Consider the following 26,714-nt stretch of genomic DNA (forward strand, 5'->3'; position numbering starts at 1 on the left):
AGGGGGATTGGTGTACAGAATTCAGGTTTGCTATGAGTGCTCAATGGGTATATAGCGTCTACTGTCTATCTGCTATCGCTATCCTGAATCAAACTTAAACTTATTAATCCTGTGCCTTATCCAGAAGCTCCTTCAGTATCTTTGCCGTACTCCTAATCCCCTTCAGAGCATTCTCATCCGGCCCCTGACCCGGTGTCCAGGTAGCGTGCGCAAAGTCAATCATCTTGACAGCCGCCAACTGTGGTAGATTGTCGTCGTCATCATCTTCCTCTGGTTGTGCGGATCTCAGCGTCTGCTTCGTCTTTGCGTACTCTTCCACATCACCCTCATAGACTAGAAGTATGCTAGCACTGTACATCCTACTCTCCTTGCCCTCGAAAACTTCTAGGATGTCCTTTACTTCACCTAGAAAGTAGGCAAGCACTTCCCGGGCTCTGTCATGTTCGGCTTCTGTCTTTGACCCTGGGAAGACGTACGTGTCGAAGCCCTCGGTAACGTCGGTGGCACTGAACTTGCGGCCATACATCTTGTTATACACCCAGTACCCACCTTCCTTGTCCACTTCAACAAACTCTTTCAGCTCCTCCGGGATGTCCGGGACAGGTGTGCCCTTGTATGTCCGCATACCTGCGATCCGGAAACCAAGACTTCCACTTGTTGTCACGTTGCTTACAGCGTCGAGTCTAGCTCTCTTCTCGGGCTTTGCCGCGTCATCCCATAGCTGTGCGCCTAGCTTCAAGTCCAGGACGTTTGGCTTCTTGAAGCCATGTGTAATGTTCTCCAGCACAATGTGTAATTCCGTAGCCAACTTCTTGCCATGTAGACGCTCGACAGTACCATCGGCCGTCTGTATAGTTCCACTCTCAACAGCTGGAACTGCGCTCTCGTTGGCGGACAGAGATAGCTGGCCCATGTAGGTAGGTAGATAGGGAACAAGGTCTGGATGCGACACGGTCACGGATTCGTAGAAGGTGATCTCTGCTTCTGTGCATGGTTTTACGACTACCGCGCCAGTCTCGTCGCTGAGAACGCCATCACTATGACACCATGTCAGTATAGATTACACTCGTGAACCTGTGAGGTGGAGTGGGGTACCTACTGTCCGGCGGCAGCGTTGCCGAAAGCTTGAAGTTTGGACGCGTCGAAGGTCTTGGTTGCCATGATGCATGCAAGTTTGAGTCGGGGGTTTATTCTGTAGATCTCTGGCTGTGTAACTGTGGCTGGAGTTAGAGGAGAAAGGTGGTGAGCTGGTGGGGAGAGGCTGATCCCCGCTGTGCTGTGTTTACAGGGTTCAAGTCGAGTCATTCGTTCGTTTTGTACGGGATGCGCTGATTCGGACTCATGCATGTATATCCATCTCCTGCTCCACTGTCGCCATCAAGATTCGTCCATTTTGCATTCTTTGTTAGCTTTCGTCCTCGGAATATACTGATAAATGTGCATACATGGATACATGTACTATGTCACCCACACGACTGATCGATCCGCCAGCAATTCGTGGTAATCGACTAGGGACAAACGGAGGACAGACTATGCTCTCTATGTTCTGTTGGGTTCGAGCTACGAACGTAATATTGCTTCAATAACTCTCCACAGCTTCGCCCAGATAAATAGCGACCCCGTTCTTGCATTCGAGTGAGATGATGGGTTGCACCTTCCGCTCTCACGCCGATGTCGAGACTTTTCTCTCACCTAACAAACCAGCAGCCCGCCAAAGCCGTTTGCGCGTAGCCCATGAAGTCAAACTCACTTTTATTCTATTTACTCCGCATCTTCTGAACCAACTTTTTCCTTCAGTCCACTCTCGTCTTCCAGCGGCTCGCTCGTCCACAAGGATAAGCAGTAACAAGCAAACATGACAACCGCGAACACGGAGCGGCCAGAGGATGTACTGGCTCCAAATGGAGTCTCTAGCAGTACTGGGGTCACTCTTCCTGGCACCGGTGCAGATGAAGACCATCCCCAAGGTGCAGTTATCCGCCAACAGGTATGTGTTTCGCGCTTGCCAGGGGCCGTAACTGACAATATCAAGGTTGAGTATTACTTTTCCGACGAGAATCTTCCTACGGATCTCTACCTGTTGCAAAGTTGTGGCGGGCGCGAGAACCTCCCTGTCAAGATCAAAAGCATCTGCGGCTTCAAGAAGATGAGGAGCTACAAACCTCGGGGCCTCGTCGTTGCAGCTCTCCGCAAGAGCCCGTTCCTCGAAGTTTCCGCCGATGGTAAGACTATCAAGCGCAAGATACCTCTCCAAGGGAAGTGTGTCCTCGATCCAGACTTCCATGACGATGACGATATTGCCTACGACCCGCGTACGGCCAAGCCACCTGTGAACCCAGTTACAATGCTCCCACAGACGAAGGCAAAACTTCCACCAGGTATGAGCAAGAACATGTTGAAGCCCACCGGATTTGAGAAGGCGTATGTTGAGGCGCCCCAAACTCCCCAAGAAGCTGCCGAAGAGGAGGCCTTGTATGACCCGGACAAGCCCTTCCTCGAGCGCATCGAGATTGCGATCCAGCGCTTCAAGCAGAAGCGACGCATGCACGAGATGTATGCCCATGTCTTTGATAAGCTAATGCGTTTTGGAGGTGTCGAGTCCGGACCACGCATGTATCAGGGACTCTCTAAGCAGGAGATGGCTGACATGGATGCGGAGGAGCTTGTTAGGGCGCTCGCGACTCACAACGTACCTTGGGATCGTGCAGATGAGAAACAGTGGGTTGTCGACTTCGTCGGTGTTGCCAAAGCCTTCCTGTAAGTTCACCTCAATTCGGTTGGACACAATGAGGAACAAGACTGACAATGACAGCTCGTCGTGGTACCCTGCTCACTACGGTTACGCATCCAACGCGATCAAGAACGCTTGCCAAGTTCCCCGCTCTTTCTACAATTACCTGCTGTATCATAGCGTCTGCCCCGAGTACGCCGGTCAACTCGAAGTCGCTCGCAAATTCTGTGACACCGCTGAGCAAGAGTTACCTAAGGTCCACGCGGTCGGTCTCGTACTCCCCGGAGACTTCAACAAGTCTGCAAGCGCCATCTTCGGTGGTGCACAAGCTGGATTGTATACGGCCGACAAATCCTGGGCTGAGGAGTTAAAGAAAGAGGGCATTAACCTCGAGGAGATTGGCATCCGAGATGAAGAGGCGAAGATCAAGTTCACTACAGGAGTGGCCATCATGGGATCCGATGAGCAATATGAGATGGTAGAGAGCTTCAAGGTCCTCAAAACCGAATCCGTGGGTCTTGAGGTTATCGCCATCCACCCTCCTGATGATCTCACGAAGACATCCTACGCTCAGCTAGGCAAGGCTCTACAGCACAAACTCAAACGGCTCGAGCCACTCGGCAAACTCGTTTGCAAGGCCTGGTACGCCGAAGATTGTGACGAGTGGGATCTTCCCAGTGACAAGCTCAAGTACCCAGATGGCAAGCCGGGCAAAGCTGACGACGGTAGGGAATACTGTTTCTGGCTCGAGGGGAGCGTATTAGAAGTGTGCTTCGTAGGCATGAAGATGGATGCTAAGGTCCTCACGCTTGAAGGTGGCCTGACTATCCTCGACAACATTACAGAAGTGATGTGTAGCTTCTTCACGTGGACTGCTAATGAGCTCTGGATGGAGAGGAAGCCAAAGGAGGTGAGGTGGCTGAAGAAAGGTATGGGCACAGATGAGGAGGAAAAGGAAGAAGGCAAGATGGATGGGAAGAAGCAGGACACCACGGACAAAGGTGCTGCCTCTGATGACGAGTTTGACGACGAGTGAGAAGAGATGAGCCAAGAGTGAGCCAGCGCATCTGCGACTAAACGGCACTCAAAATACTGCTCTGTTCGGATCGGACGGCACCAGCATAGGCTAGGTTCTGACATGAATGCGATTTGTCCGATTTATTAGACTCTTGGGACACAAGTTCCGAGACAGGAGAATGATCATCGTAGTGGCACGCTGCAGTCTAGTTCCAAGAAGCGACCAGAAACAATCTACCCGTCTTCACCACTCGATGCCTCTGACAATCATGCATAAGAAGCAGATTAACATACACATACACAGAAAGCATGTCTGTTTCCGCTTGTGTCGCTCTGTGCGACGGCTTGAGAAACCATAGCTCGTCCTGCCAAGACAGTTGGCAATGATGCTCCGCAGCACGACAAGAGGACGAGAGTTTCACAAGGTCAACAAAACTTCCGCTCAGAGACATGCCACGTGCGGCTCAGCTATATCTCCAAGGGCATCAAGGTATCCCGTCGCGCTTGGCTAACAAAGATCCGCCGTGCTGATGACGTTGCTCCGCTCTATTGCCCGCCCCTGAAGCACCAACCGTCGGCGTCGCTGCGCGTTGTCGGGCGTTTGCCAACGCTCGGCGTTAGCAAAACAATCCGTCAATCGCACTCCTGTTGGTGCGCCAAGCTACGCCACGCACACGTGATACGGCAGCCCACATGTGTACGAAACAGAGAGGCTTGTGTTCGCATTGTCAATGTTCTTTGCACCCTTCAGGACTGCGCAGACGTAGGCCGTGGAATAGGTAGATGGATACAGTTGGATCCACGCGTACAACTGATGAAGGTAGTTACAAGCAGGAACCCGAATACCCGTTGAGCACTGATTGCTAGCGCATGGAACCACGGTAAGGATGATCCATATGAGCCCGCTCAGGTCCGCCAAGCGCTTGTATTTCTTAGCACTTTGTAGAACACGATGCCGCCGGGACCTTCGCTTTTTCTTGGGGTCGCCCTGCTTGTTTCCTTTCTCCGCTACCCGTACTTCAACCATGCTTTCCGCCCGCTGGACCTCCGTGGAGCTGTGCTGGCCATGACTGTTGAGCAAAGGTGGCGACGATAACAAGAAAGACTAGACGAAGTGCGAATCCGATCAACCTGCCAGTATGATTGGAGCGGCTCTAGTGGGGGCACGGTTTGTCGAATTACCTAAACGGGCAGCTGCTGGGTATAGTGAGTTCATCTCGTCCATCTACCGTCTACTATCTACACATGGTATGTTGCTCAATACATCGACACTAACTAGGACACAGCAAATAGTGTGCTCAACCCTTACATCTATGATCCCTCCGAGCACGCCGCCATTGTCGGCGCCATCATTGTCACGCTCATCTCCATCTTCTCCGTCTACCAGTACCTCCGCTACCGATCATGGTTCTTCTGGGCCGCCATCATTGCCATTTTCATGCTGACACTCGGATTCGTCTGCCGTCTTGTCTCTGCTTTCGATGAGCACAAAAACTCGCCCTTCATCGTCGCCTGGCTGTTGATCCTCCTGGCACCTTCCTTCCTGGCTGCTGCCTGCTACACAGCTTTCAGCCGCGTAGTATGGTTCTCTTGCCCGACATACGCCCTGAATTTCAAGACACTGTGGTGCTTTCCAAGATGGATCACCCTTACATTCGTCAGCTTCGACCTCTTCTCCTGCCTCATCCAACTCGTCGGCGCCTCCCAAATCAGCCGGGAATACGACCGCGATTCCGACCCCTCGCGCTCCATTGAATCTTCTGAACGCAAAGCACTACCAGGCCGGGTCATCCTTATCTTAGGACTCGTGTTGCAAATGATGTGTTTCATCTCCTTCTCCATCATCTCGATGCGCTACTTCTACATCTCTCGCCACTGGCGCGCCTTCGACCTGGGCGACATGAAGCTCTGGCGCAAACTCTCATATACTATCAACGTTTCCAGCATACTCATCGCCCTACGAGCCATCTATCGAACAATGGAGATCCCGCACGATCAGGACTACGGCCTCAAGTATCTGCAAAGTAACGAGTGGTGTTTCTGGACGTTCGATGCGGTTCCAATATTCGCCGTATTGGTTGTGTTTGCGGTGTGGCATCCTGGGCGCTATTTGCCGAGGAGCTACACGGGGCTCACCCTAGACAAGGGGAGGGCGATGAAAGAGAAAGACGAGATCACATCAATGCATACTGCTCGTCCTGGTGCGGAGCTTAAAGACTTCACGCCTGAGGACTTTCAGGGTGGCAGAGTCGCTACGAGTGTGTGAGGAGGACTGGAGACTGCATGGTTTGAGGCCATTGGATTGATTCGACACGACATCATGTGATACCATTGCATTTAGCGGGTTAGGCGTTTTGGGATTTCATCAAGATGATACCTTACTCAACGAGTAAACTATTGGCATAATCTACTTCGTACCATGTTTCCAATCGTGCCCTTACTAACCTCGAACGTGTTCCAGTGCGCTGGCCTACATCGTGACGCGGCTTTAGCATTCATGGGACGACTGCTTTCTCTGCGTGGACGGCATTCGCGCTGCACGTATACCACTGGCATCAGAGCACTCATTGAGACGACGTTGGCGCTATGCCTCACTTCTGACTTCAATAGGTTTTAGTAGATACCGTGGCCCCGCGGGATAGACATCGGGGAGGCGCAAGGCTGACGGGCGTATGCGGGTCGCCGTTGATGAGGCAGATTCGTGCTTTTAAAGAATATGTGCTGAGTGACGAGTACTCTCTGCTAACATGTGCATCATAGGTCCGGCTGATAATGGATCCTAAACTTCTTGTTCGCGCGATCAGCCGCTCGTGTCTGGAACTGCTCGCCAAATATCTCGAATACGAGTGGCTTTTTCACTTCCTCTCCTTCTTTAGCAGGTAGAGGGATTTCGAAGCGGAACACCGTGTGCTCCTTGGGTACCGCTACGTCTATTAGCACAGAACAGGACTTACCTCGAATTTCTACGAGACTTACCCTTGACTACATTTCGCCTGGTGATGATCTCAAACGTGAACCTGGTATCGCGGACGACGATGCCTTCCAAGCCAACGCGACTCACACACCGGCTCCTCACCACGCTGAGCAGCGCACCATGCATATCCGCACTAGCCAGCATCTGGCCACTCGCATTCGGTGTCACATGGACAGCCCGCTCAGCGTCGTTCAAGCCCAGAATTTCCCGCATGTACCCAACCCAGAGACTGTGCAAAGGCTCGTATATCGCATACTTCTGCTGCTCCTTGGGAATCTCATTCAGACATAGCTTCCTCTTCTGAGCAGCAGATAGCGGGCGGGGCTTGTTTTTACTGCGTTTTTGTTGCTCTTGTTTGCGCTCGTGGAGGGTTTGCCGACGGACTGCGCGTGCGGATGGTGTTGGGGAGGTTGCGCGGATGTTCAGCGGGCGCTTGATGACGCGCTCGGTGTAGTGTGTAGCTGCTGTATCGGGAGAAAAAGCACGCCCGAGGAGGGCTTGAGCGAATGGGGTGCCCTTTGAGTCGGTCATGGTGCGTTGAGAATCATGCAGATCACTGTTCGCAAGGCACTTCTCAGGCTGATTTCGAAAGTTTGCGATGCAGCTTGGAATTTGATGTGCGGCGGAAAGGCTGGTTGAATATGTTACGCGCGTCTTTACTCGTGGAGCGGGGGCTGGTACGGGATACGAGGGATTGTATTGCGAGATCGTTGTATAATGCGAGCCTAGAGAAGTCTAAAACTTGAGAGCTGTCTTACCGTACTAGCGCGCTATATTTGGTTAGCCAGCACCTGTTTGTGCGGGTCGCAACCTTGACTACCCCAAATTTCAGCAACGTCATATTGTATGCAACCAATTTGATGTCCATCCTCTACACTTTTGATTACTTGAAAAACGAGGATAGTAACGGATAGTGTATACAAGCCAATGACTGCCTCGCTAACTGTTGCTCTGGCTAACCTATAGGAGTCGCACAAGATACGAGGTGGCTGCTAGGCACCGACATCATTGCTTCCCGCTCGACAATGTGCATATTGCGCGCAGGTCGAAGCCTAGACTCCAATGGCCTTGACCCTTGACCCTCACAGCCTCAATGCCCGTTTCGTACTTCGCATTCTTCTTCTTATCAGCGCTTGCACTTGAACAACATGAGAACAAGATGAAGTCGGCATTTGCATGCTTTCCCTTTCAATCCAAACTCGTCCTTTGTTTCGATTGCGATGAATCTCTCTCTGCTCCTCCGCCAGATATGGACGCTGGCGTGGAAGGACCTCCTCCTTGTTTTGAACAGTAAACGAAGGATAACGACTATCATCCGCGCTTTTACGATCCCAACCATCTTCGTTGTGTATTTTGCCTTCATCATTCGGGTTTACTGGCCGAAGGAAACGTACGGTATTGGCAACCCGAGCACGATCAGATCCCTCACTGAAGCCATCCGTGATGCCCCTGGTGGTCGAAGAACACTCGCCTTGTGCAACTATGGACCCTCTGGCGGCGACATCGACAGAGTCATCAAACTAGTGTCTGAGAAAGCAAGGGGCAGTGACGGCCAAATTGTACGAGTGCTGCACAGCCCTGATGAACTGCTCACAGTGTGCAAAACATCACTCTCGGCAGTCTCCAAGTGTTACGCCGCGGCAGAGTTCCACTTGTCTCCCGAAAATGGTAGTATCTGGAACTATACCATCCGCGTCGATGGAGTGCACGGCTTCAAGATCAATGTAAAGAACAACAAGAATGACGCCGAGATCTTCCCCATCCCCCTGCAACATGCTATCGACTCAGTCATTGCGGAGGTCGGAGCAGAGAACGGGGCAAGACCATTACCTGACAACATCAAGGAGTTCCCATTCACGTCCGAGACACAAGATGAATGGGACGACAAGCTGGTTAGAGAGATTCAGAATGCGATCTGCAAGTATATTGCTGTCGTATGGTACATCGCCTTCATTGGTCTTTGCTACCAGCTTGTTGGCGTGATGACAAGAGAGCGAGAAATGGGTATGAGTGATCTACTGGAATCCATGATGCCCAATCTCAATAGATTTGAGCCGCAGGTCGCTCGGTTATTGGGTCATTGGGTGGCTTTCACAATTGTCAGTATTGATACTTCGAGCAATTTCGACATCGCTAATCGTCCATCTTAGGTATATTTTCCGTCATGGATCATGATTTCCGTCCTTGCCAGGATTGGCCTATTCCCGTCGACAAACCCAGCTATCCTGATCGTCTTCTGCATCTTGACAGGCTGCTCGCTCAACTCGTTCTCTATACTCGGCGCCTCGATCTTCCGACGAGCACAGCTCAGCGGGATCACAGTCGTAATCGTCGCGTTAGTGCTGGGAGTTGCGGCACAAATCTCTGCAAAGACGCTTTCAACTGCTACTGTCGTGTTCCTGAGTCTCCTCTTCACGCCAATGACGTTCGTCTTTCATATGATCTGGCTAGCACGCTTTGAGTATAGACAGATCTCTCCGAACCTTTTCGAAGCAGCACCTTGGGCAACATGGAGAGTTCCTGGAATTGTGTTTTGGATATTCATGTTGATTCAGACTCTCGTTTATCCTGTGCTTGCCGCCTGGGTAGAGCGCGCTCTTTATCATACCGATCAACATGGGAGGAAAACAGTATACGACAACAACTCGCAGCCTATCGTTCTGTCAAACTTCACGAAAAATTACCCGCCGAATTGGTGGTTTCGACTAGTTGCTCCTTGGTTTGGTATAAAGAAGCCTACAGTGAAGGCCGTTAACGATGTCTCATTGGCGCCGATGAGAGGACAAATCATGGTCCTTGTTGGAGCCAATGGATGTGGAAAATCCACGACTTTGGTGAGATAGCATGCATCTATGAAAATCTCAGCTTACCGTCTTCAGAACGCTATCGCAGGCCTTGGTGATGTCACAAGTGGTTCCATCACTGTCAACGGATCTGGTGGCATCGGCATATGTCCACAAAAGGCAAGCTCCACCATAAAATATTCGACAATAATAGTGCTGACTAGCCCTTTCAGAATGTACTTTGGGAGCATCTTACTGTCGCTCAACATGCCAGAATCTTCAACGTATCAAGTCGATAACGCTAAGCCTTACTACTGATGCTGAAAGCAGTCAGCTGATCTACGATTGCGGACTGACGCAAAAGATCCAGGCCATGTCTAACACGCTCTCTGGAGGCCAGAAACGCAAGCTTCAGCTAGTGATGATGCTAACCGGAGGGAGCCAAGTATGTTGTGTTGATGAGGTTTCAGGAGGCTTGGACCCGCTGTCACGCCGCAAGATCTGGGACATGATGCTAGCTGCTCGAGGAACCAGAACAATCGTCTTAACCACCCATTTCCTCGATGAAGCAGAGTTCCTTGCAGATCATATGGTCATTATGTCCAAGGGCTCTATGGTTGCTGAAGGTTCTGTTTCTGAGCTTAAGAGTAAGCTAGGCAATGGCTACCGATTTCGGTTCCTACATGGAGCGGGCTATGGAACGCTTCCCGATGTAGACGATCTGTTCTTTGGGGAACATAAAGACTGCCTGTTTGATCAGACTGTCTTCACGGTCAAGGATGACCGGCGTTCTGTGCAGATCATCAAAGAACTTGATAAGCGGCAGATCAAGGATTACCAAGTCACAGGTCCTACGGTGGAGGAAGTGTTTATGAAACTTGCTGAGGATCCTGAGCTTTCCTTCACCACGAATGAAGAGAAGTCAGACGTTCAGTGCGAAGTCAGTCCGATACCGTCACACATCAAGGAGAAGCAAGTCAAGATCTCCGCCAACGAAGCGGCCGATGCGCCTCTTATGACCGGCAAGCCCGTAAACTTCCTGCAACAAACTTTGATATTCTTCAAGAAGAGAATGACGGTGTTGAAGCGAAACTACCTACCTTATACGTTCGCTTTCATCATACCTGTCATCGCCACCGCCGGTATCTCAGTCCTCCTAAAAGGCAAGACATACGGAGGATGTTCACCACGACAACAAGTACAAGAAGCCGACCTGGAGGCCCTCAGTGACAAGCACGGCTACAAACCACTTCTCGTAATAGGACCGGCTAGCAGTTTGGCGAATGCCAACTTGACCGCCTTTCAAAGCATGCTTCCCGGCCAGTTTGGTAACGCTAGCTCCTCGTTAAGTGCGTTTAACGATTATGTTAGAGTCGTGGACACCATTGAAGAGTATCGTGCGTATATAAACGCAAATTTTAGCAAGATCACCCCGGGTGGCTTCTTCTTAGGCGACGAACCGGTGTTCAGCTTCTACTCCGACTTGGGCTTTCTTGGGTTGTACTCCGCTATTTTCATGCAGAATGCGGTCAACATGCTACTCAGTAACACTACGATTTCAACCAGCTTTAAGTAAGTAAGACGTTCGACTTTGTAGTTCACGGCCAACAATCCGCAGGTCTTTCAATGTCCCATGGCCCGAAAATGCTACGAATCAGATCCAGTTCATCTTCTACTTCGGCTTGATCATGAGTTGCTACCCTGCGTTTTTCGCGCTATATCCGACAAGGGAGCGGCTACTCAATATAAGAGCGCTTCAGTACAGTAACGGAGCGCGTCCACTCCCACTCTGGTACGTTGTTGCTAAAGACTGCTAATCAGATTCCGCTGATGGTACCGAAGGCTTGCCTATGTCTCATTCGACTGGCTGAATGTTCTTATGAATACTGTCATTATGATCATAATTCTCGCTGTATCTACGCCTGACAACTGGTGGAACGTTGGGTACCTTTTCGTGGTCTTGTTCCTATACGGCTTGGCGTCCCTTTTGTGGGCTTACATGGTTTCGCTGTTTGCAAAGTCACAGCTGGCTGCTTTTGCCATATCAGCAGGCTCTCAAGCGTATGTACTCACTTCGTTGAAGCTGATGCTCTGTTAATATATTATAGATTCCTACTGCTGATGTACTTCACGGGGATCTTGAATATGCAGTCAAATCTTCCAGCACATGAGGTGGATAAAGCGATCAAGATCTTCAACTTCACCTTCACGATGATCTCTCCTAGCGGCAATTTAGTGCGCGCACTCATTATTTCGATGAACTTGTTCTCAGCTCTTTGTCGTGGCAGTCCACCGGAGATGGTGACATATCCGGGAGACATCAGGCTCTACGGGCAACCCATTCTTTATCTAATCTGCCAGTCCCTCGTGTTATTTCTGATTCTAATGGCTGTTGATCACAAATGGGCGGCAAACTGGTTCAGAAAGCCTACATCAGCTAGGGACGCAGAAGACCAGAATACTCGCGAGAAGGAAGTCTCGGACGAGATCGAGCGTGTCGCAAGCGCGAACAGTGGACTACGTCTACAACACCTCACACGCACCTTCAAGCATCGTACCGGCGGCGTTATGACCGCAGTAGATGATCTGACGTTTGGAATCAAGCAGGGCGAAGTCTTCGCGGTCGTAGGCCCCAACGGTGCTGGCAAATCAACTACAATTAGCATGCTGCGCGGCGAAATTCAGCCTTCACAAAAAGGTGGCTCTATTCACCTCGGGAACATAGACGTCATGAAAGAACGCCGCACTGCGCGCGCCCGTCTCGGTGTATGTCCGCAATTTGACGCTGTAGATCAGATGACCGTCGTCGAACACCTCGAATTTTACGCCGGTATTCGCGGAGTTTCAGACCCGGAGCGCAATGCACGTCAGATCGTGCGCGCTGTTGGCTTGGACCATCTCGCCGGAAGTATGGCTTCGAAGCTTTCAGGTGGCAACAAGCGCAAACTTAGCCTGGGCATCGCACTTACTGGCAATCCTGAGCTGGTTCTTCTAGATGAACCGAGCAGCGGTATGGATCCGCTTGCTAAACGCACGATGTGGAAGACGCTCGCGGAATTTGCTCCAGGACGAAGCGTCTTATTGACTACACATAGCATGGAAGAAGCAGTCGGTAAGTTGTTCGTGCTGCTCGAGGAAAACAAAGAATCCTTGGGTTTAGAGTATTATTCTGTGAGTCCCTCGACATTTGATGAGGTCTTCTTGAGGGTCATGGAGAAGCATAACGTGGATGAGGAGAATGCCCCGATGATTAAGAAAGGCTGGAAGTACTATGGAAAGCTGATAGGAAAGTCGTTGGGATTATTTCTCTTCATTTAGACGACGGCGGTGGTTTCTGTTTACGCCGTAATGCTCGCTTTTAGTATGTGGTCCTCTCTCATCTCTTGTAACATTTCAGATACCCTCCTCCATAATCAGATCCAAAGAAAAAGCTTGAGTTGTTATCATAACTATGCTCAATTTGATGCTCCGTAACTCCGCGCAATGCAACAACATCATTAGAATCAGTCATAACTTCGCCTTCCCAGCAGCCTCGGTTGCCCTTTGCTCTATGACGTATCCACTCGCTACAGGATTCCAACCTTGACTTGTATTCTGCGGTATTGGAAACGGCGGCTTTTTCAAGTTCTGGGTGAAGAAGACAGGGTGACGGATCGCGCTGTCGTAAAGCGGTGTGAAGAAGGTAGCGGGAGTGTGTGGAGGACCAAATGGAGGCATGGCCTCGATTTGAATCCGCGGCCTTGCGGGGTTTATGGGAGAGCTAGGTGGCTGTGAGGTTTGAGGTGATGAAGAGTGAGCAGCGCGTCGCTGTTCATGCGCGTAGGTCGGCAGTGCAGGCCGCTGTGGGGGCTACGCTTTTATTAGTAAAGATATGAAACCCCAAAGTAATGCACGGCTTACCTTTGGCCGCGACGGCTGTAGACCGGGAATCATCGTCAACTACTTGTGTGAGGGCCATTCAAGCTCGTATAAACTGCATGATGCGGGACCGCAGATGTCAGCTCAAGACGACCTCGGCAGAGAGAGGGGGCGACGTCATCCCCCATGGTCGCGGAGTTGGGCAGTTCTCCGATACGGAAGGCTAAACGACAAATTGATGCAGGACGGTTAATAAACATCTCGAAACGACGATAATCGCAGCAGCTTTCGACATGAGAAGAACGCCAGCGCGCTTCTTCGCGGCCTCAAGATGCGCTCAGTTTCATGGAGCGCGTAGGCTCTACTCAGAGCCCATTGTGAAAATCACCAATGGCACATTCTACCGCCAACACCCAGCATCGAAACCAGCTCCAGGTCAAGATGCACCGCCCAACCCGCCATTATTTCCCAACCTGACCCTGTCCCTACCCTCCTTCTCAACGCCCAATCAACACTGGGCGATCCTAAGTCCATCATCAAGTATCCGAACAGCATTCCTTCAGATACTTAGAGGCCAACTGCTGTGCTTTCCCCCAACGGCACGAACATACCCATATTTGCTATCCCCAGAGATCACAGAGAAGAAGCCCAGTCTACGCTTCCCAGAGCGCGCAATCGAGTATGTGGGCTTCGACGTAGAGCGCAAAGCTTTTGGTGGCGCGTATCTCTCCGCTCGCTACGAGTCGCTCAAAGAAGATACCGATTTCACTGTTCAGCGCTATCTGACTGGAATCATCACCATGAATCCAGGGGAGGAAGAGCTAAAAGCAAAGAGTATCGACGAGGGTCTGATGAGAAAGGTCATGAAGGATTTGGAATTGGAGAGATTTTTGGATAAGCCAGTTAGTATGCTGAGCAATGGGCAGAGTCGAAGAGCAAGGATTGGCAAGGCACTTCTGAGTCAGCCAGAGGCTTTATGCTTGGATGCGCCGTTCAGTGAGTCCTCCTTGGATTTGGCTATATTGGACAATTTGACGCTAACAAATGATACAGTTGGGCTGGATCCGATTGTAACAAAGCACATTTCCAAAGTTTTGCATCGCCTTGCGGAAGCGAATGCACCGAGGATTGTGCTGTCCCTAAGGCCTCAGGATGCGATACCAGAGTGGATCACTCATGTCGCATACGCTGGTGAGGACGGTAAGGTCGATGCACTTGGACCGAAAGAAGAGGTCTTTCAGTATCTACAGCAGCGATATGAGGAGGTTGAGAAATCTACCTCTGCAAGTCTAGAGCTCGACCCGAAGCTTGTCGAGCTGCGGGAGGTCGGGCGACATCTCTCTGAAAGAGGCGACTTCGATACGGGACCGCCACAGTCATCGTCGAATTCGTCGGCACTCAGTCGCGATGGATATGAGAAGCTTGACAAATCAGAAGTGCCAATTACAGAGCCAGTAGTAGAGATGGAGGGGGTACGTATTGCATACGGTGCGAACTCGGTTCTTGGAGAGTGGCAACAAGAAGTCGACGGGTCGAAGGAAACTGGCTTATACTGGAACGTACACCGTGGTCAGCGCTGGGGCATCTTCGGTGCCAATGGCTCTGGAAAGACTACACTGCTAAGTCTCGTCACCTCAGATCACCCTCAAACGTACTCGACACCTGTCAAACTTTTCCAGCGCTCAAGACTTCCGGAGCCAGGCGTGCCCGGAATCACTATCTTCGAGATCCAGTCACGGATGGGTCACGCATCACCAGAAGTACACGCCCTCTTCCCTAAGAGACTTACCATCCGAACAACTCTAGAGACAGCATGGAGCGACACTCCTATCACCAAGCCTAGACTTGACAGAGATGCCACAGAACGCGTAGAAGCTTGCCTTCGCTGGTTCGAAGGAGAGCTCAACCCCCTCCTCAAGGACGGCCAAACTTCAAGCGAGAACCTCGACTGGGCAGCGAACACTGTTTTCGGCGAAGTGTCCTTCTCCGCCCAACGTGTCCTTCTCTTCCTACGATCCACAATTCGCAACCCAGATATCGTGATCCTAGACGAAGCGTTCAGCGGCATGGACGATCTCGTCCGCGACAAGTGCCTTCTCTTCCTCAGCCGCGGGCAGAGCATGGAGCTCCAGTATACAGGCGCCGGGCTGAAGCCTGTAGTAAGTGACGTAGAGAAAACAGGGAAGACGGTTGTGCCAGGCCTGCAAGACCATCAAGCGCTATTGTGTGTAAGTCATAGTAGACAAGAGGTTCCTGGATGCATCAGGGAGTGGGTACGTTTGCCAGAACCCGGGACAGGACCGCCCAGGTTTGGGAGGTTTGATGGCCCAGTTGAGCTAGATGGGAGGAGGTGGAATGAAATTTGGAACTAGCCATCTAGATCAACTATTGATAGATCAACAGCACACCGTAAAGGTGTGTTTGAAATAAGACTACATAATTAATGTAAACATGACTGAAGCAGCTATTAGACTGATATTAGAACTTCTTGAGTTCACATCACTAGCCTAAATAGTGTATTAATTCATGTGCAAACTTGAATCGTCCGTCTTAGCAGAAGTATGATTCTGGAGGGGAGGGCGTGAAGTGGGCTTATGTGAAAAAAGATATCAAGACTGAAATAAAGAATATGACTGGCAGAATAGGTTAGGTTTTCTGGGCCGATTAGACTTGGAGAAGGGAAAGGGAGGAGAAAGAGGAACAGGTTGTGGGCGTTGGGCAAGATGGAAACTAATTCCTGAAAACGATCGCACGAACTAGACCATTTTCTATTACCGATATTAATCATTACTCGTCTTACTTCTCTTCTGGCCGTTCTTTCTTCACCTCCAGTTTCTCAGCTTTCTCCTGAATCTCCCCCGCAAGTCTCTCGAGATAAAACCCCGCAATATCCGACGGGACATCCTTAAAAGCCTTGAGTATCTTCTCGACATCTCTCCTCCCATTCTCGTAAGCCTGCAGATCTCTATTGCCGTATACATCCTTTCCTGCCGCATACCCCTTCTCGAGATCTCTCCAGAAAACATTAACTGCAACACTGACACCTTCTTCTGGGGTCGCTGTGTGACTCCACATCGGTGGAATGAAGAGGACGTCGCCGGGCTTGAGGAGAGCGACGTGGGGATGGGTTCGTCGGAGGATAGGGTCTTTTGCGGTCAAGACGTCGATATTCGAGGACGAACCTCCGGCCGGGAAGTCGAGGTACTTGACATCCGACGGCGGGTAGAGGTATAGCGTCTTTGTGCCCCGAATCTGGCAGAGGATATTGGCGAGGACATCATAGTGTAGCCACAAGGAAACAGGGCCTGAAATACGGAGAGGTGAGCTGTGATACCTAGACTTGACTATATCAAACACATCTGGAATGCGAAAGTCAGCCGCGATGGTGGGAAAGTCGTCCTCGAGTTTGGTGGGCAATTTGTTGGCTTGACTAGACGATACGGCGCGGAGATAGGCTTGCGAGCCTTGAGCAATGCCGTCCAAGAAGTCTGCGACTGATTCCTTGGCGTATTGAAAGTTTTTGTCTTTGAAAGTCATGCGGTCGGACGAGCACTTGTGTATAATGAGTTCCCGCTCTGGGCCAAGTTTCTCTTTCAGGTAATCAAGCGTCCATAAGTCAACGCAAGGGCCGAGATCAAGGCCTTCAATAATGACTGGCTTGGAGAGGGCGACTATTTGAGAGAAGTCCTCTGCCGAACGCAGCTGCAACCGAGAGATCTTGGTAGTACGCGGAGCCTTGGGCTGTTTCGACTTGCCTCGTTGACTTTGGCGCGGTAACTCAAGTAATTTCGATTTCGATTCCGAATGTGCCGTGCCGTTGGTCTGGTGCGGCGCCACACGCCACGACTTCGGCCCTTGCGTATCGGCAGGTGTGATAGTGAAATAGCCTTCGTTCCAAAAGCTTCCCATAGAAAAGCATACGGCGCCACCTCCTGCAATCACAACCTCGTTTCGAGATACTGCAGCTACGCCCATGCCGACCAGAAGAGGCCATGTTGCTGGCAGCTGCATGACAGGATACTCGGCCAAAATCTCCTCATTCTTTTGCGTTAGTAGCAAGAAGTCTTCGGATTGACTATGCATCTCTTTCTTCGAAACACCCCCAATCAGAAGAAGAGATTCTCCCCATGGGACCAAACTCGCCCCTACTCGTGCGTATGCAGAGCTTGGTGCACTGCCGTGGACATTATTGGTGCGATCTTTGAATGTCATGCATAATGTTGGTGTGGCGGAGACGGTCCACTCCCATATGTCCTCCAGAACTGTGCCGTCTGCACCAACGCCACCCGCGAGCAACCCCCAATTTTGGGCTGAACTCATCGTAGACATTGCGGCACCAAATCGTGCTGGCGGGCGCGGACCGTCGACGGATAAGCTGTGCCAGCCGTTGTTGGTCCATAAATTGCAGTCGTCGAGTGCTGTGCCATCGCTTGCTTTGCCGCCGAAGACTAAGACACTGTTGGCCTGTGACCCTTCGAACTCTAATGCAAGTGCTACAGCACAATGCCTGTATCTAGCTTTCGGTAAGCCAGGTACACTCGACCAAGTTCCACTCTTAATTAACCAGCAATCGGTAAGAGCCTGTGTTGGTGACCCACGCCCACCGACCAACAGCGACTCATCATTGCTCATAGGTGTGATGGTATGGCATACTCGTGCAGGAGGTGGCGGCGTGGTACAGGGCTGAACGGCAAGTTGCGAATTCTCCCGTGCTAGGACATCTACGCTTGAGAGACGGGCCTGGGTTCCCTGCCCTCCAAACAAAACAACGGTGTCCTTTTCGGAGGCAAAAGCGGCAGTGAAACGTCGTGGCGTCAAGGCAGCAGTCGTTGATTGCGTCCAAGACTGTAGACTGATAATCGCCGCATCGCTAGGCTTCATGCAACTATCTGCAGTGGACACATTGGATGTCTCAGTTGACTTCCTTAGCTCCGCATTAGAAGCAACCAGTAAGAAGTAGTGGCCACCGAACAGAGCAAATTCCTCCCATTCATCGAACGGCTCGACGGCATCCAGGCTCCGTCTAACAGCGGGAGGGGTAAATGCATCATCCGACCATAGGTCCCACAAGTTGCGAGCAATCAGTAGCTTTGACCAGCCTGAATCGAGGAACCGGGAAGATTGTCGGGCTAGTGATGAGTACTGCTTGACCGCCTGAATCGAAGTTTGGAGCTTGTCGAAGTGCCGAAGCATGGTCTGGGCAAAGGGATGCTCTTGACCCTGTGGAAGGTATTGTTCTAGCATGCAGAAGCGAGCTGCTAACGATTAGGGGGCTTCAACGACTGAATGATATCGAGCCGACATACCGTCGTCTAACGTGCTTGCCCACCGAATGAGTGCATCCGCGTCTCTCACTGGCATGTACGTTACCGAAACTTCGGCAACAAACAAAATGGAAGTCGCTGGCACATCAAATTCTGCACGTAATATTCTCTCAAGCGTGTCAAGCTCCCTAAGGTCGCAACCTATAGCCATATACTGGTCACTGCGAAGGTAGACAGGCGCTTCGGATGAGCGCAGCTTCGTTTTGAGCAGTGCATTTCGAAGCAGGCTATTGCTGAGCATACGATCTCGTTTCTTCTCCATCAACTGCGGGTAGTCGACGTCCACGAAGGTAGCCTGTTGTGTAAGAGGGGCATATCTATGCCAGAACTGGAAGGGCAAGGGGTCGCTTCTCGAGGTTTAGTGTTCCTCTTGGTTGGGCAGCTTGAGAACAGATGTCTTACTCACTATCCACATCCTAGATTTACAATAACCTTTGATCTGCCGTTCTTCTCTTCAAGGAATTGCCGAACTACTTGCTCGATTGCGTGCATTCGAAGCCAGTAGCCGCGGTTGATGAGAGGATTGCGTCGAACGAACTTTGGTACAAATGGCTCGTAGAAGTCTGGCTCATCTTTGAGGTACAACTTTGAGACGCTCCTTTTCGATACGATGCTGCTGTCGTTGGTCTAAAGTTTGGTTTAGTTCAGTGATCATGCTCGAGGTCATGTGTCGTTGTGAGAGCACGGGAATTCTCACATTCATAATGTCGACATCTCTCTTCTCTTGGGTGGTTTTGAGGGCCACTTTACGCTTGCCGCCGCCCTTCTTGGGCCTCATTTTCGTCGTCATTGTCGACATTATTGAGGTATCGATGCTAGATGGCACAGTCAACCCAGAAGGGCGATGGAATTTTGGAGCACCAGCCACAAGCGGGGCTAAGCTAATCCCTGCATACATTGGACCATCAGGCGGAAGCGGATGCGGCAACCTTGAGGGCTGCATCACGCGTCAAACACCTCCACGACGTTGTATTCTCCATGCATACACATGTCGTCCTCATCGAATCCACCATCTCTGTCCGGTACCACCTTCACACGTCGTCGCGAGAACCGGTAATCAGTGGCCCAAGCTCTAACTAGCTATCCATCGCGGATAGCTCGCGACTCTCTCGACGGGCACATCACAACAGACGAACAGAACAGCCATGAACTTTGTCACTTTCAACCAGGATCACAGCCATCTAGGCGTCGGTACGTAAGCTCCTTAGCATGAAGCCAATCAACAAACCCTGAGTTCATGCATAGGTACCACGAATGGCTACCGCATATACACCACCGACCCATTCAACAAGCAGTCCGAGTCGCGCGAAGGAGATGTCTCCAGCCTCGAGATGCTGTTCTCGACGTCTCTAGTCGCACTCACCCTATCCCCCCGGGTGCTTCGGATACAGAACACCAAGGTCAGTCCCAGAGTACAAATGTCTGCTCTGGTTGGTACTAATAGTGTAAAGAGGCACTCGACTATTTGCGAGATGACCTTTCGCACAGCAATACTCGCGATGCGATTAAACAGGAAACGGCTAGTTGTGGTTCTCGAATCGGAGCTTTACATATATGATATCAGCAACATGCAGATGCTCAAGACCGAGAAGACGTCGCCAAATCCTAATGGTAGTAGGCCAAAAGCTTTAGTTTGCTTGCATTCACTGACGTATCACAGCTATATGCGCTCTATCAGCATCCTCTGAGAACAACTACCTCGTCTACCCGCTACCCACGAAAGCTGCACCCGCTACCTTCCAACCACCATCGCATGCGCCGCCCAAGTCCGACCATATCGCTCCGACAAGCGGCGAGGTTCTTATATACGATGCTACAAAGATGGAGGCGGTGAATGTAATCGAGGCACACAACTCTCCTCTATCTTGCATTGCGCTGAACAACGATGGTACCCTGTTGGCTACGGCGTCTGAGAAGGGCACAATCATCCGAGTCTTCTCGATACCAGATGCACAGAAGCTGTATCAGTTCCGGAGAGGCTCAATACCGGCCAAGATATATAGCATGTCTTTCAACTCGACATCGACACTGCTGAGCGTGTCATCGGCAACCGAGACTGTGCACATCTTCCGGTTAGGCGCACCCAACACAAGTCGGAGTAATAGCGTATCCTCGGGGCCCAATAGGCCGCTTTCTGCGTCTCGTGAACGTAGCAGTAGCCGGGCCAGCGAGGAAAACTTTGACGAGTTTGGCGCCAGCTCAGCAGACATTGCGTCTTCCGAGCGCAAACCGCTGAACCCAACCTTGGCGAGTATGATACGGCGGACATCACAGACCGTTGGAAAATCGTTTGCGGCAACTGTTGGCGGTTATTTGCCAAGCGCAGTAGCAGAGATTTGGGAACCTGCGAGAGACTTTGCTTGGATCAAGATACCCAAATCACCCAACAGCGCCTCTTCAGGCCCCATGAGAAGTGTGGTGGCGCTTAATAATAACGGTCCTCAAATCATGGTGGTTACGAGTGAGGGAAACTACTACATCTTCAATGTCGACCTCGAGAAGGGAGGCGAGGGGACACTGTACAAGCAATACTCGTAAGCTCCCCTGTCTTGCTCACTCTAGCGCACTCACTGACTTCCGCAGGCTTCTTGAACCGAATGAGCTCACATCGAGTACCTCACAGGATTTGCCCGAGTAGCAATCTTCCAGCAGATCTACGGGGGTTGTCGGTGTGCGCTCCAGCCTTATGAATTATTGTGATTGTTTTGCATTGCACTGGCGTTGAACCTAGTCATGTTATTCCCCCAGGTCGGAGCATAGTATTTTAGTCGTATGCTATTTTTGAACGGTGGAGGCTTCATCCATGCCTTTATAGATAATTCAGAAACTATACTTTTAGGGCTAATAATGGTGACCATCGTTGAGGCTTGAAGCAAAGAAGGATGGTCCCGCACTCATCCCTGCCCTGCGCTAGAGCTCCCCCGCCTGCGGAGGTCTGACCTCATTGGTGTAGCACCACCGTTCGTCACCGTGGATGCCTGAAACATCTCTTTGTAGAGTAATTCGCGATTCAGAATTACAACACCGCCTACCTCTACGAGCTTAAAACTTTCGTTCTTCTCTGTCTCTCTGTCTCCCTCAACACTCACGATACTTGTACGCACGCCTTCACGCACCGAAACGACACAGCTTTCACAGGTCGGCACATGTACGATTGAAAACAATGTCACAGGAGAACTCGGGTGGCAATGCGCTCAGCGCGGGTTCGCTCTCGCTGTCAATGGCCAAGTCTCTGCCGAAGGCCGCACAGCTTAAGAACCCGACGGAGGCTATAGCTCTTGCTGTTCACGCTGGCATGCGTGCTGTTGGCTTCAGACTCATTGGACTTGGAGAGGACGAGCGGATAGGTATGATGATCCCCACGGGCTTCCATTCCATGCCTTTCCATCATACTGTAGGTACTCGGATGCTTACAAACGCCCATGCAGATGCTGAGGACACTGCGTCACTACCGCCGGCCTGGAACGCGTCCTCATCCTATGCCTTTCGCTATGCGCACGCGCAGTCGGCCATGGAATACCTTGTCAAAATAAACAGGCTTGGAGGCAAAGCAGTCGTGTACGCTCTCGCCATCGGTGACGACAAAACCACACACTTCGACGTCACAACGAAAGATTACCTCTCCGAGTCGACCCTCCCTCTCACAATCTCCGAAGACACATCGACCGAAGACGCGGCAAAGAAGCTACAAGACCTCTTCATCTCGGCAGGGCGACTGAACGATCTCGGTGCACTACTCAACATATCCATCATCCAGAAGCTGGCGCCAGGACTACACAAGCAAGGCTACGAACAGAGCAACACAGAACGTGAGCGCACACCTGCAGCAAACCAGCCAGGCCCACAAAGAGGCGAGCCTCCCAACCCACGGCAACCACCGAATGAGCCAGAGCCTGCACGTCCCTATCCCTTCAACGACCCCCTAGTTGCGCGACCACAACCAGGCCGACCCCTGCCTGAGCCCATACCCGGTTTTGAAGACGAATATGAAGTCAACCGACCGGCACGTGGCGGTCTTCGAGATGACCGGTATCCTGTCGGCATAGGACATGATGACCTGTACCCGCAAGGCCTTGGGCCCAACGATCCACTTCGGCCGCATCTTGGAGGAGGGCTGCCGCGGCCAGGTGGGGGTTTCGGCGGCGGCATGCACCCTACCTTCGACGATCCACTATTCCGCGGTCCAGGTGGTCAGGGCGGCTATGATCCTGCGGCGCCCCCAGGTGCACGATACGACCCTGTAGGACCTGGTGATCCACTGAGGGACAACCGCGGAGGAGGTCCAAGGTTTCCTGGTGGAGGAGGCTTCGGCGGTCTCGGTGGACGGCCACCGAATCCCTTTGGTGGCTTCGGAGATGGGGACTTTATCTAGTCAACTCAGAAGCCCCTCAGCAGGTAAGGATGCTACAGATCTAACGATCTAACGAAAACGGACATGACTTGAACGACATCACGAACAGCATACTTGGCATGGTGTGCTAGGTACGAACATAAGATTCACACTAAAAAGGTGTCAAAAGTCTATGGGAGGGCAGTGTCCAAGGGTAAGGTTTGGTATCATTGTAGAATAGCCAATTAATGTAATCATTGGATTACGATACTCAAATCATTTGTCAATGTATCTGATGTACTAATTTTGGTTTCACAGTTTTGGACATGACTAGTTCTCAATTTGGCCTTCAGAGCTTTGCATTTACCAATTTACAATACTCTCAAGCAAAAAAGAATCGTCTAGTCATTCAAAAATGTTGTCGACTGGAAATACCCTAGTTGGGTTGCGTGTCAGTGCGAGGGCGTGGGGGCTGAAAGCGCGCTTATAAACTGGGCTTAAGCGCGCTTCCGCGAAGGAACATAATAAGAAATGCTAGGAGATTTTGGTCGACGTCCTGGGCAACAGAGTGTTCTGAGCTGATTCTGCGGACTGCTGAAGGAATAGGCCCCGGCATTCCTCCATGCCCTAGGTGAAGAAGGTCTTAACCTTCCAAACTCGTCCACCCTTGACTGGGGCAATCTCTTACCCCCCTCCAAGCCACCTTACCGCGTACAGACAGACCAAGTCTTGTGTAGTATAAAGTTATGACGGTTCGGAAGCCTTGAAAGCCGGGGCGAGTCGCATTACTCCATGTCAGCTCACTGAGATCGTCGCAGGACGCGAGAATGAGGACTAATTTGCAGCCATTAACACCACGACACGTAGGCGTATGGAACCATCTCACACCCCTTTTGGTCTCCTCTGCTGGGCATTTTTGTTTCAAACCCCCGCAGTTAGCTGAAAAACTCTTGACCGTTTTCTGTGATTTTGGGGCCGAATGCAGGGCGTGTTGCTGATCGGTGGGATCTTCGTGCGCCCGGCGCTTAATCTAAACCCACGAGGGGACGGAATTTATGCGGATCAGATGCACGTAGTGATGATTGTGCATGTGAGATTTATTGTTTATTATTGCCTGATGCAGTGAGATGCAGGCAAATTTATGCTGGTTGCAAGCCAGGGTTGGCAAAGACACTTGTAGGGTAGCGGCGCCTCTGCTGGGTATGTGTCCTTGGTGCTGAATCCTACCGTTCGACCCCTACCTTTTACGTCAGTGGTGAGGTTTGCTTGAGACTTGTCCTACCACTCTGATCTTTCGCGCAAGTTTTCATGCTTCGATCGGTCGTGTCTATGCTATGCTTTCCATTAACTGCAGACTTTGGGCGTCAAGGTCTTGCATGATCGCATGATGTTGAACAAACGTTATTGAAATTGGGCACTAGAAAGGTAAGATCGACGTCGCGAAAGTTGGCTATACGCGAGAAGCTCGCGGCACTCGTTTAATCCTGTGTCCTGTGCTCGAACTCGCATGTTGGTTAGCCCAAATTGGCCTGCGGAATATTGCAGCAAATTGCATATGCCCGCATGCAAGTCCGCATAAAACCTAGTTTGTAATTGCGTTGTTGTGACAAATTTCTCGATATGCTTCAGACCTGTATGTGATGGGAAAGACTATTCAACGTCATGACTTCTCACAAGAGGCGCAATCACTTGTACTGAGTCAGTACTCTTGGGAAAACTCCGTCAAGGCTGGGGATCAGTGCAGGTACCGATGCGATCTGGCCGTGCCGCAACGTGCAGCGCTGATATCGAGGGCCGGGGGAGACAGGTAGAAAACATCAGTCTTACAAGGTGAGGGTTAACCGCGAAACTTGCGCAGTCGCTAAAAGCTGACTGCCGAAGGCGGCTTTCTCAAGCTGTCAGCCACCACCTGTAGCTACGCGATGGTTACAGTACCCAGCTGTCAGCCATCGAGCCTCACGAACAACCAAGAGAACTACGGGGGCCACGAAAAAAAGCGCCCGCTGCTTCTCGAATGTCGCGCTAGATCTTATCATGCTGATGGCATCTTTCTTGGACGAGATGGGAAAAGCCCGAGCATCTCTAAACATGCCACTCATCACTAAGTTACGCTAGCGGGGCATCATGCAATCTGCACTGATGTCCTTCCTCTCCCAAGTGATCATAAGTGACGCCAGCACGCCTGAACTACGAGCATTGTTCAGCCGCGCTTACGGGTGGTCACCGCCATCGTTTGGAATCCCCACCCGTAGAGCTGGTAATGGGACACGAACTAGTTCGAAGCGATATGAAACCCGGCCGGCGCCTTCCTATTCTGTCCTAGAATAGCTGTAGCGTCGCTACACCAGCACAAACGAAGAAGGACTAGCTGAACAACCATGGTAAAAGCACACCCAAGTCCCGGGTAAGCGAGTTTCTTGATCTCGGCACGTTCGTGATGCCGTAAACCGTCGGCGTTCGTCTTCATTCGGATATTCATCCGTGCGACGTCTGAACGATTGGTCGGGGAAGATGCTTAGCTTCCGAGTAGCCTTCGGGCCTTTGTTGTTCGTCTCCTCGTAATGCTAGAACGAAAAGGTGACTTAAGTCCGGGTGAAGACCAACACACGCAACCTGGTGTTCAAGGTACCGGTCGTATGGCTAGCTGGAGAAGTGACGAATTCGGACAATGGTGAAGAGCCGTCCGCGCGATTCGGCCCAATTATCACTGCCGATCGAAGAAATTTAGAAGAGTTGCTCTGAATATTGCGTGGGGCGTGTCGAATCATCCTATACGAATTCGCTCCATCTCCATGACAGGCACCCTAGCTATTAGGATGCGACGCCCCGCATTTCTACATTCGACGCGTCTGATGTCCATAGCTGACTACCGTCTTCAGCCTCATGCGGTTGGAGTAGGGGTGCCAAAATCGCCGACCAGTTAAGGCTAGAGGCCACATTAATAAACGCGATCTATGCAACAACGCACGCTGCCATACACTCCTATAATTTGTAACCGCTCGTGAATAGGGAAACGAAGTTTTCTCGGATACCGTGATGCTGAACAAGGGACAACGAGCCAGAATCGGGTGGGTGAGCGCCTGCAGGGTTGCCAAGACGTGACGTTGCTTTTAGCTGCGTCACACACGGGGTAAGCGACCGGCGTAGATTGCGCTTATCGAGTTTATGTGAGCGCGTCAATGCAGCTCGCTTGCAGGGAATCGGCGGCTATCGCTTCGTGGTGGATGCACTGCGGATGCGCAAGGCGCGTTGGCGACATTCCCGATCGCCTCGAGATCTACAGACGCGCTTTGGCGCCTTTTGCGATTTGCTCGTCGGACCATTTTCGACAAAACCTACATGGCTTTCGCGTGGTGTTTGCTGGAACGCGAGGTCTGGGGCTATGCACGTGTTTTTCCAGGAAACTTGACATGGAGAGATGGAAGTGCAGTGTATCGTCCAGTAGTCGAGTCCGATTTCGACAGAGCCATTGTAAAAGCTGGTTCACAGGGTAAGTTGCTGACCAAAGTCGGTATGTGTATCGGCCAAGAAGTACAACGAAGTTGTCGCATCCGCCTGCCACCAACAAAGTGCACGGAGCCATCATTAGGATTATCTTCGTAACTAGCAGATGAAGAGGTGCAAAAGCGTTGTTGAAACAGGGCTGCAACATAGGTGTATGTGCCTTTGGCGGACGAGGTCCTTTTGATGTGCTACT

The 26,714-nt window shown here is 51.2% G+C and overlaps 10 protein-coding genes across 10 annotated transcripts; 6 read left to right on the plus strand and 4 right to left on the minus strand.

The window, feature by feature from the left end:
- Positions 1-103: 103 nt before the first annotated feature.
- Positions 104-1,161, minus strand: K460DRAFT_282476 (SAICAR synthase-like protein; the record flags this gene model as incomplete). The annotated part of the gene is made up of 2 exons (XM_040928573.1): positions 104-1,037; positions 1,100-1,161. The coding sequence occupies 2 exons, from the start codon at positions 1,159-1,161 to the stop codon at positions 104-106; spliced, it is 996 nt and encodes a 331-aa protein (XP_040789166.1).
- A 245-nt stretch (positions 1,162-1,406) lies between these two features.
- K460DRAFT_417648 (uncharacterized protein) lies at positions 1,407-3,989 on the plus strand. Its single transcript, XM_040937898.1, has 3 exons — positions 1,407-1,987; positions 2,033-2,757; positions 2,813-3,989. The coding sequence occupies exons 1-3, from the start codon at positions 1,856-1,858 to the stop codon at positions 3,765-3,767; spliced, it is 1,812 nt and encodes a 603-aa protein (XP_040789167.1). The 5' UTR covers positions 1,407-1,855; the 3' UTR covers positions 3,768-3,989.
- Positions 3,990-4,490: 501 nt separating this feature from the next.
- On the plus strand, positions 4,491-6,244 carry K460DRAFT_367351 (uncharacterized protein). The gene is made up of 2 exons (XM_040933563.1): positions 4,491-4,954; positions 5,035-6,244. The coding sequence occupies exons 1-2, from the start codon at positions 4,888-4,890 to the stop codon at positions 6,012-6,014; spliced, it is 1,047 nt and encodes a 348-aa protein (XP_040789168.1). The 5' UTR covers positions 4,491-4,887; the 3' UTR covers positions 6,015-6,244.
- A 258-nt stretch (positions 6,245-6,502) lies between these two features.
- K460DRAFT_377763 (ribonuclease-like protein P complex subunit Pop4) lies at positions 6,503-7,253 on the minus strand (the record flags this gene model as incomplete). The annotated part of the gene is made up of 2 exons (XM_040935009.1): positions 6,503-6,672; positions 6,725-7,253. The coding sequence occupies 2 exons, from the start codon at positions 7,251-7,253 to the stop codon at positions 6,503-6,505; spliced, it is 699 nt and encodes a 232-aa protein (XP_040789169.1).
- A 689-nt stretch (positions 7,254-7,942) lies between these two features.
- K460DRAFT_395964 (uncharacterized protein) lies at positions 7,943-12,823 on the plus strand (the record flags this gene model as incomplete). The annotated part of the gene is made up of 6 exons (XM_040936074.1): positions 7,943-8,821; positions 8,873-9,556; positions 9,840-11,077; positions 11,124-11,297; positions 11,348-11,566; positions 11,614-12,823. The coding sequence occupies 6 exons, from the start codon at positions 7,943-7,945 to the stop codon at positions 12,821-12,823; spliced, it is 4,404 nt and encodes a 1,467-aa protein (XP_040789170.1).
- On the minus strand, positions 12,618-13,518 carry K460DRAFT_335763 (uncharacterized protein). The gene is made up of 2 exons (XM_040930958.1): positions 13,406-13,518; positions 12,618-13,354 (listed from the first exon to the last, which is right to left on the minus strand). Exons 1-2 carry the CDS (start codon positions 13,436-13,438, stop codon positions 13,013-13,015), a joined length of 375 nt encoding a protein of 124 aa, XP_040789171.1. The 5' UTR covers positions 13,439-13,518; the 3' UTR covers positions 12,618-13,012.
- A 138-nt stretch (positions 13,519-13,656) lies between these two features.
- Positions 13,657-15,829, plus strand: K460DRAFT_417653 (ABC transporter-like protein; the record flags this gene model as incomplete). The annotated part of the gene is made up of 2 exons (XM_040937899.1): positions 13,657-14,359; positions 14,417-15,829. The coding sequence occupies 2 exons, from the start codon at positions 13,657-13,659 to the stop codon at positions 15,733-15,735; spliced, it is 2,022 nt and encodes a 673-aa protein (XP_040789172.1). The 3' UTR covers positions 15,736-15,829.
- Positions 15,830-16,159: 330 nt separating this feature from the next.
- Positions 16,160-19,465, minus strand: K460DRAFT_284212 (LCM-domain-containing protein; the record flags this gene model as incomplete). Its single annotated transcript, XM_040928720.1, has 4 exons — positions 16,160-18,618; positions 18,670-19,034; positions 19,094-19,314; positions 19,385-19,465. 4 exons carry the CDS (start codon positions 19,463-19,465, stop codon positions 16,160-16,162), a joined length of 3,126 nt encoding a protein of 1,041 aa, XP_040789173.1.
- Positions 19,466-19,639: 174 nt separating this feature from the next.
- Positions 19,640-21,525, plus strand: K460DRAFT_367356 (WD repeat domain phosphoinositide-interacting protein 2). The gene is made up of 5 exons (XM_040933564.1): positions 19,640-19,878; positions 19,933-20,087; positions 20,139-20,298; positions 20,348-21,221; positions 21,271-21,525. The coding sequence occupies exons 1-5, from the start codon at positions 19,833-19,835 to the stop codon at positions 21,323-21,325; spliced, it is 1,290 nt and encodes a 429-aa protein (XP_040789174.1). The 5' UTR covers positions 19,640-19,832; the 3' UTR covers positions 21,326-21,525.
- Positions 21,526-21,850: 325 nt separating this feature from the next.
- K460DRAFT_356265 (uncharacterized protein) lies at positions 21,851-23,059 on the plus strand (the record flags this gene model as incomplete). The annotated part of the gene is made up of 2 exons (XM_040931948.1): positions 21,851-22,034; positions 22,116-23,059. 2 exons carry the CDS (start codon positions 21,851-21,853, stop codon positions 23,057-23,059), a joined length of 1,128 nt encoding a protein of 375 aa, XP_040789175.1.
- Between the last annotated feature and the right edge of the window lie 3,655 nt (positions 23,060-26,714).

The sequence above is a fragment of the Cucurbitaria berberidis genome (assembly GCF_010015615.1).
Source record: "Cucurbitaria berberidis CBS 394.84 unplaced genomic scaffold K460scaffold_3, whole genome shotgun sequence".
Lineage (NCBI taxonomy): Eukaryota > Fungi > Ascomycota > Dothideomycetes > Pleosporales > Cucurbitariaceae > Cucurbitaria > Cucurbitaria berberidis.

Bases quoted from the DNA above. Each gene is read 5' to 3' on its own strand.
- K460DRAFT_417648 (XM_040937898.1), top strand. From the start codon at position 1,856: ATGACAACCGCGAACACGGAGCGGCCAGAGGATGTACTGGCTCCAAAT. The intron at 1,988-2,032 runs GTATGTGTTTCG...GACAATATCAAG, and splicing joins GTGCAGTTATCCGCCAACAG to GTTGAGTATTACTTTTCCGA. The intron at 2,758-2,812 runs GTAAGTTCACCT...TGACAATGACAG, and splicing joins GGTGTTGCCAAAGCCTTCCT to CTCGTCGTGGTACCCTGCTC.
- K460DRAFT_367351 (XM_040933563.1), top strand. From the start codon at position 4,888: ATGATTGGAGCGGCTCTAGTGGGGGCACGGTTTGTCGAATTACCTAAA. The intron at 4,955-5,034 runs GTGAGTTCATCT...ACTAGGACACAG, and splicing joins ACGGGCAGCTGCTGGGTATA to CAAATAGTGTGCTCAACCCT.
- K460DRAFT_335763 (XM_040930958.1), bottom strand. From the start codon at position 13,438: ATGATTCCCGGTCTACAGCCGTCGCGGCCAAAG. The intron at 13,355-13,405 runs GTAAGCCGTGCA...ATAAAAGCGTAG, and splicing joins TACAGCCGTCGCGGCCAAAG to CCCCCACAGCGGCCTGCACT.
- K460DRAFT_367356 (XM_040933564.1), top strand. From the start codon at position 19,833: ATGAACTTTGTCACTTTCAACCAGGATCACAGCCATCTAGGCGTCG. The intron at 20,299-20,347 runs GTAGTAGGCCAA...GACGTATCACAG, and splicing joins GACGTCGCCAAATCCTAATG to CTATATGCGCTCTATCAGCA. The intron at 21,222-21,270 runs GTAAGCTCCCCT...TGACTTCCGCAG, and splicing joins ACACTGTACAAGCAATACTC to GCTTCTTGAACCGAATGAGC.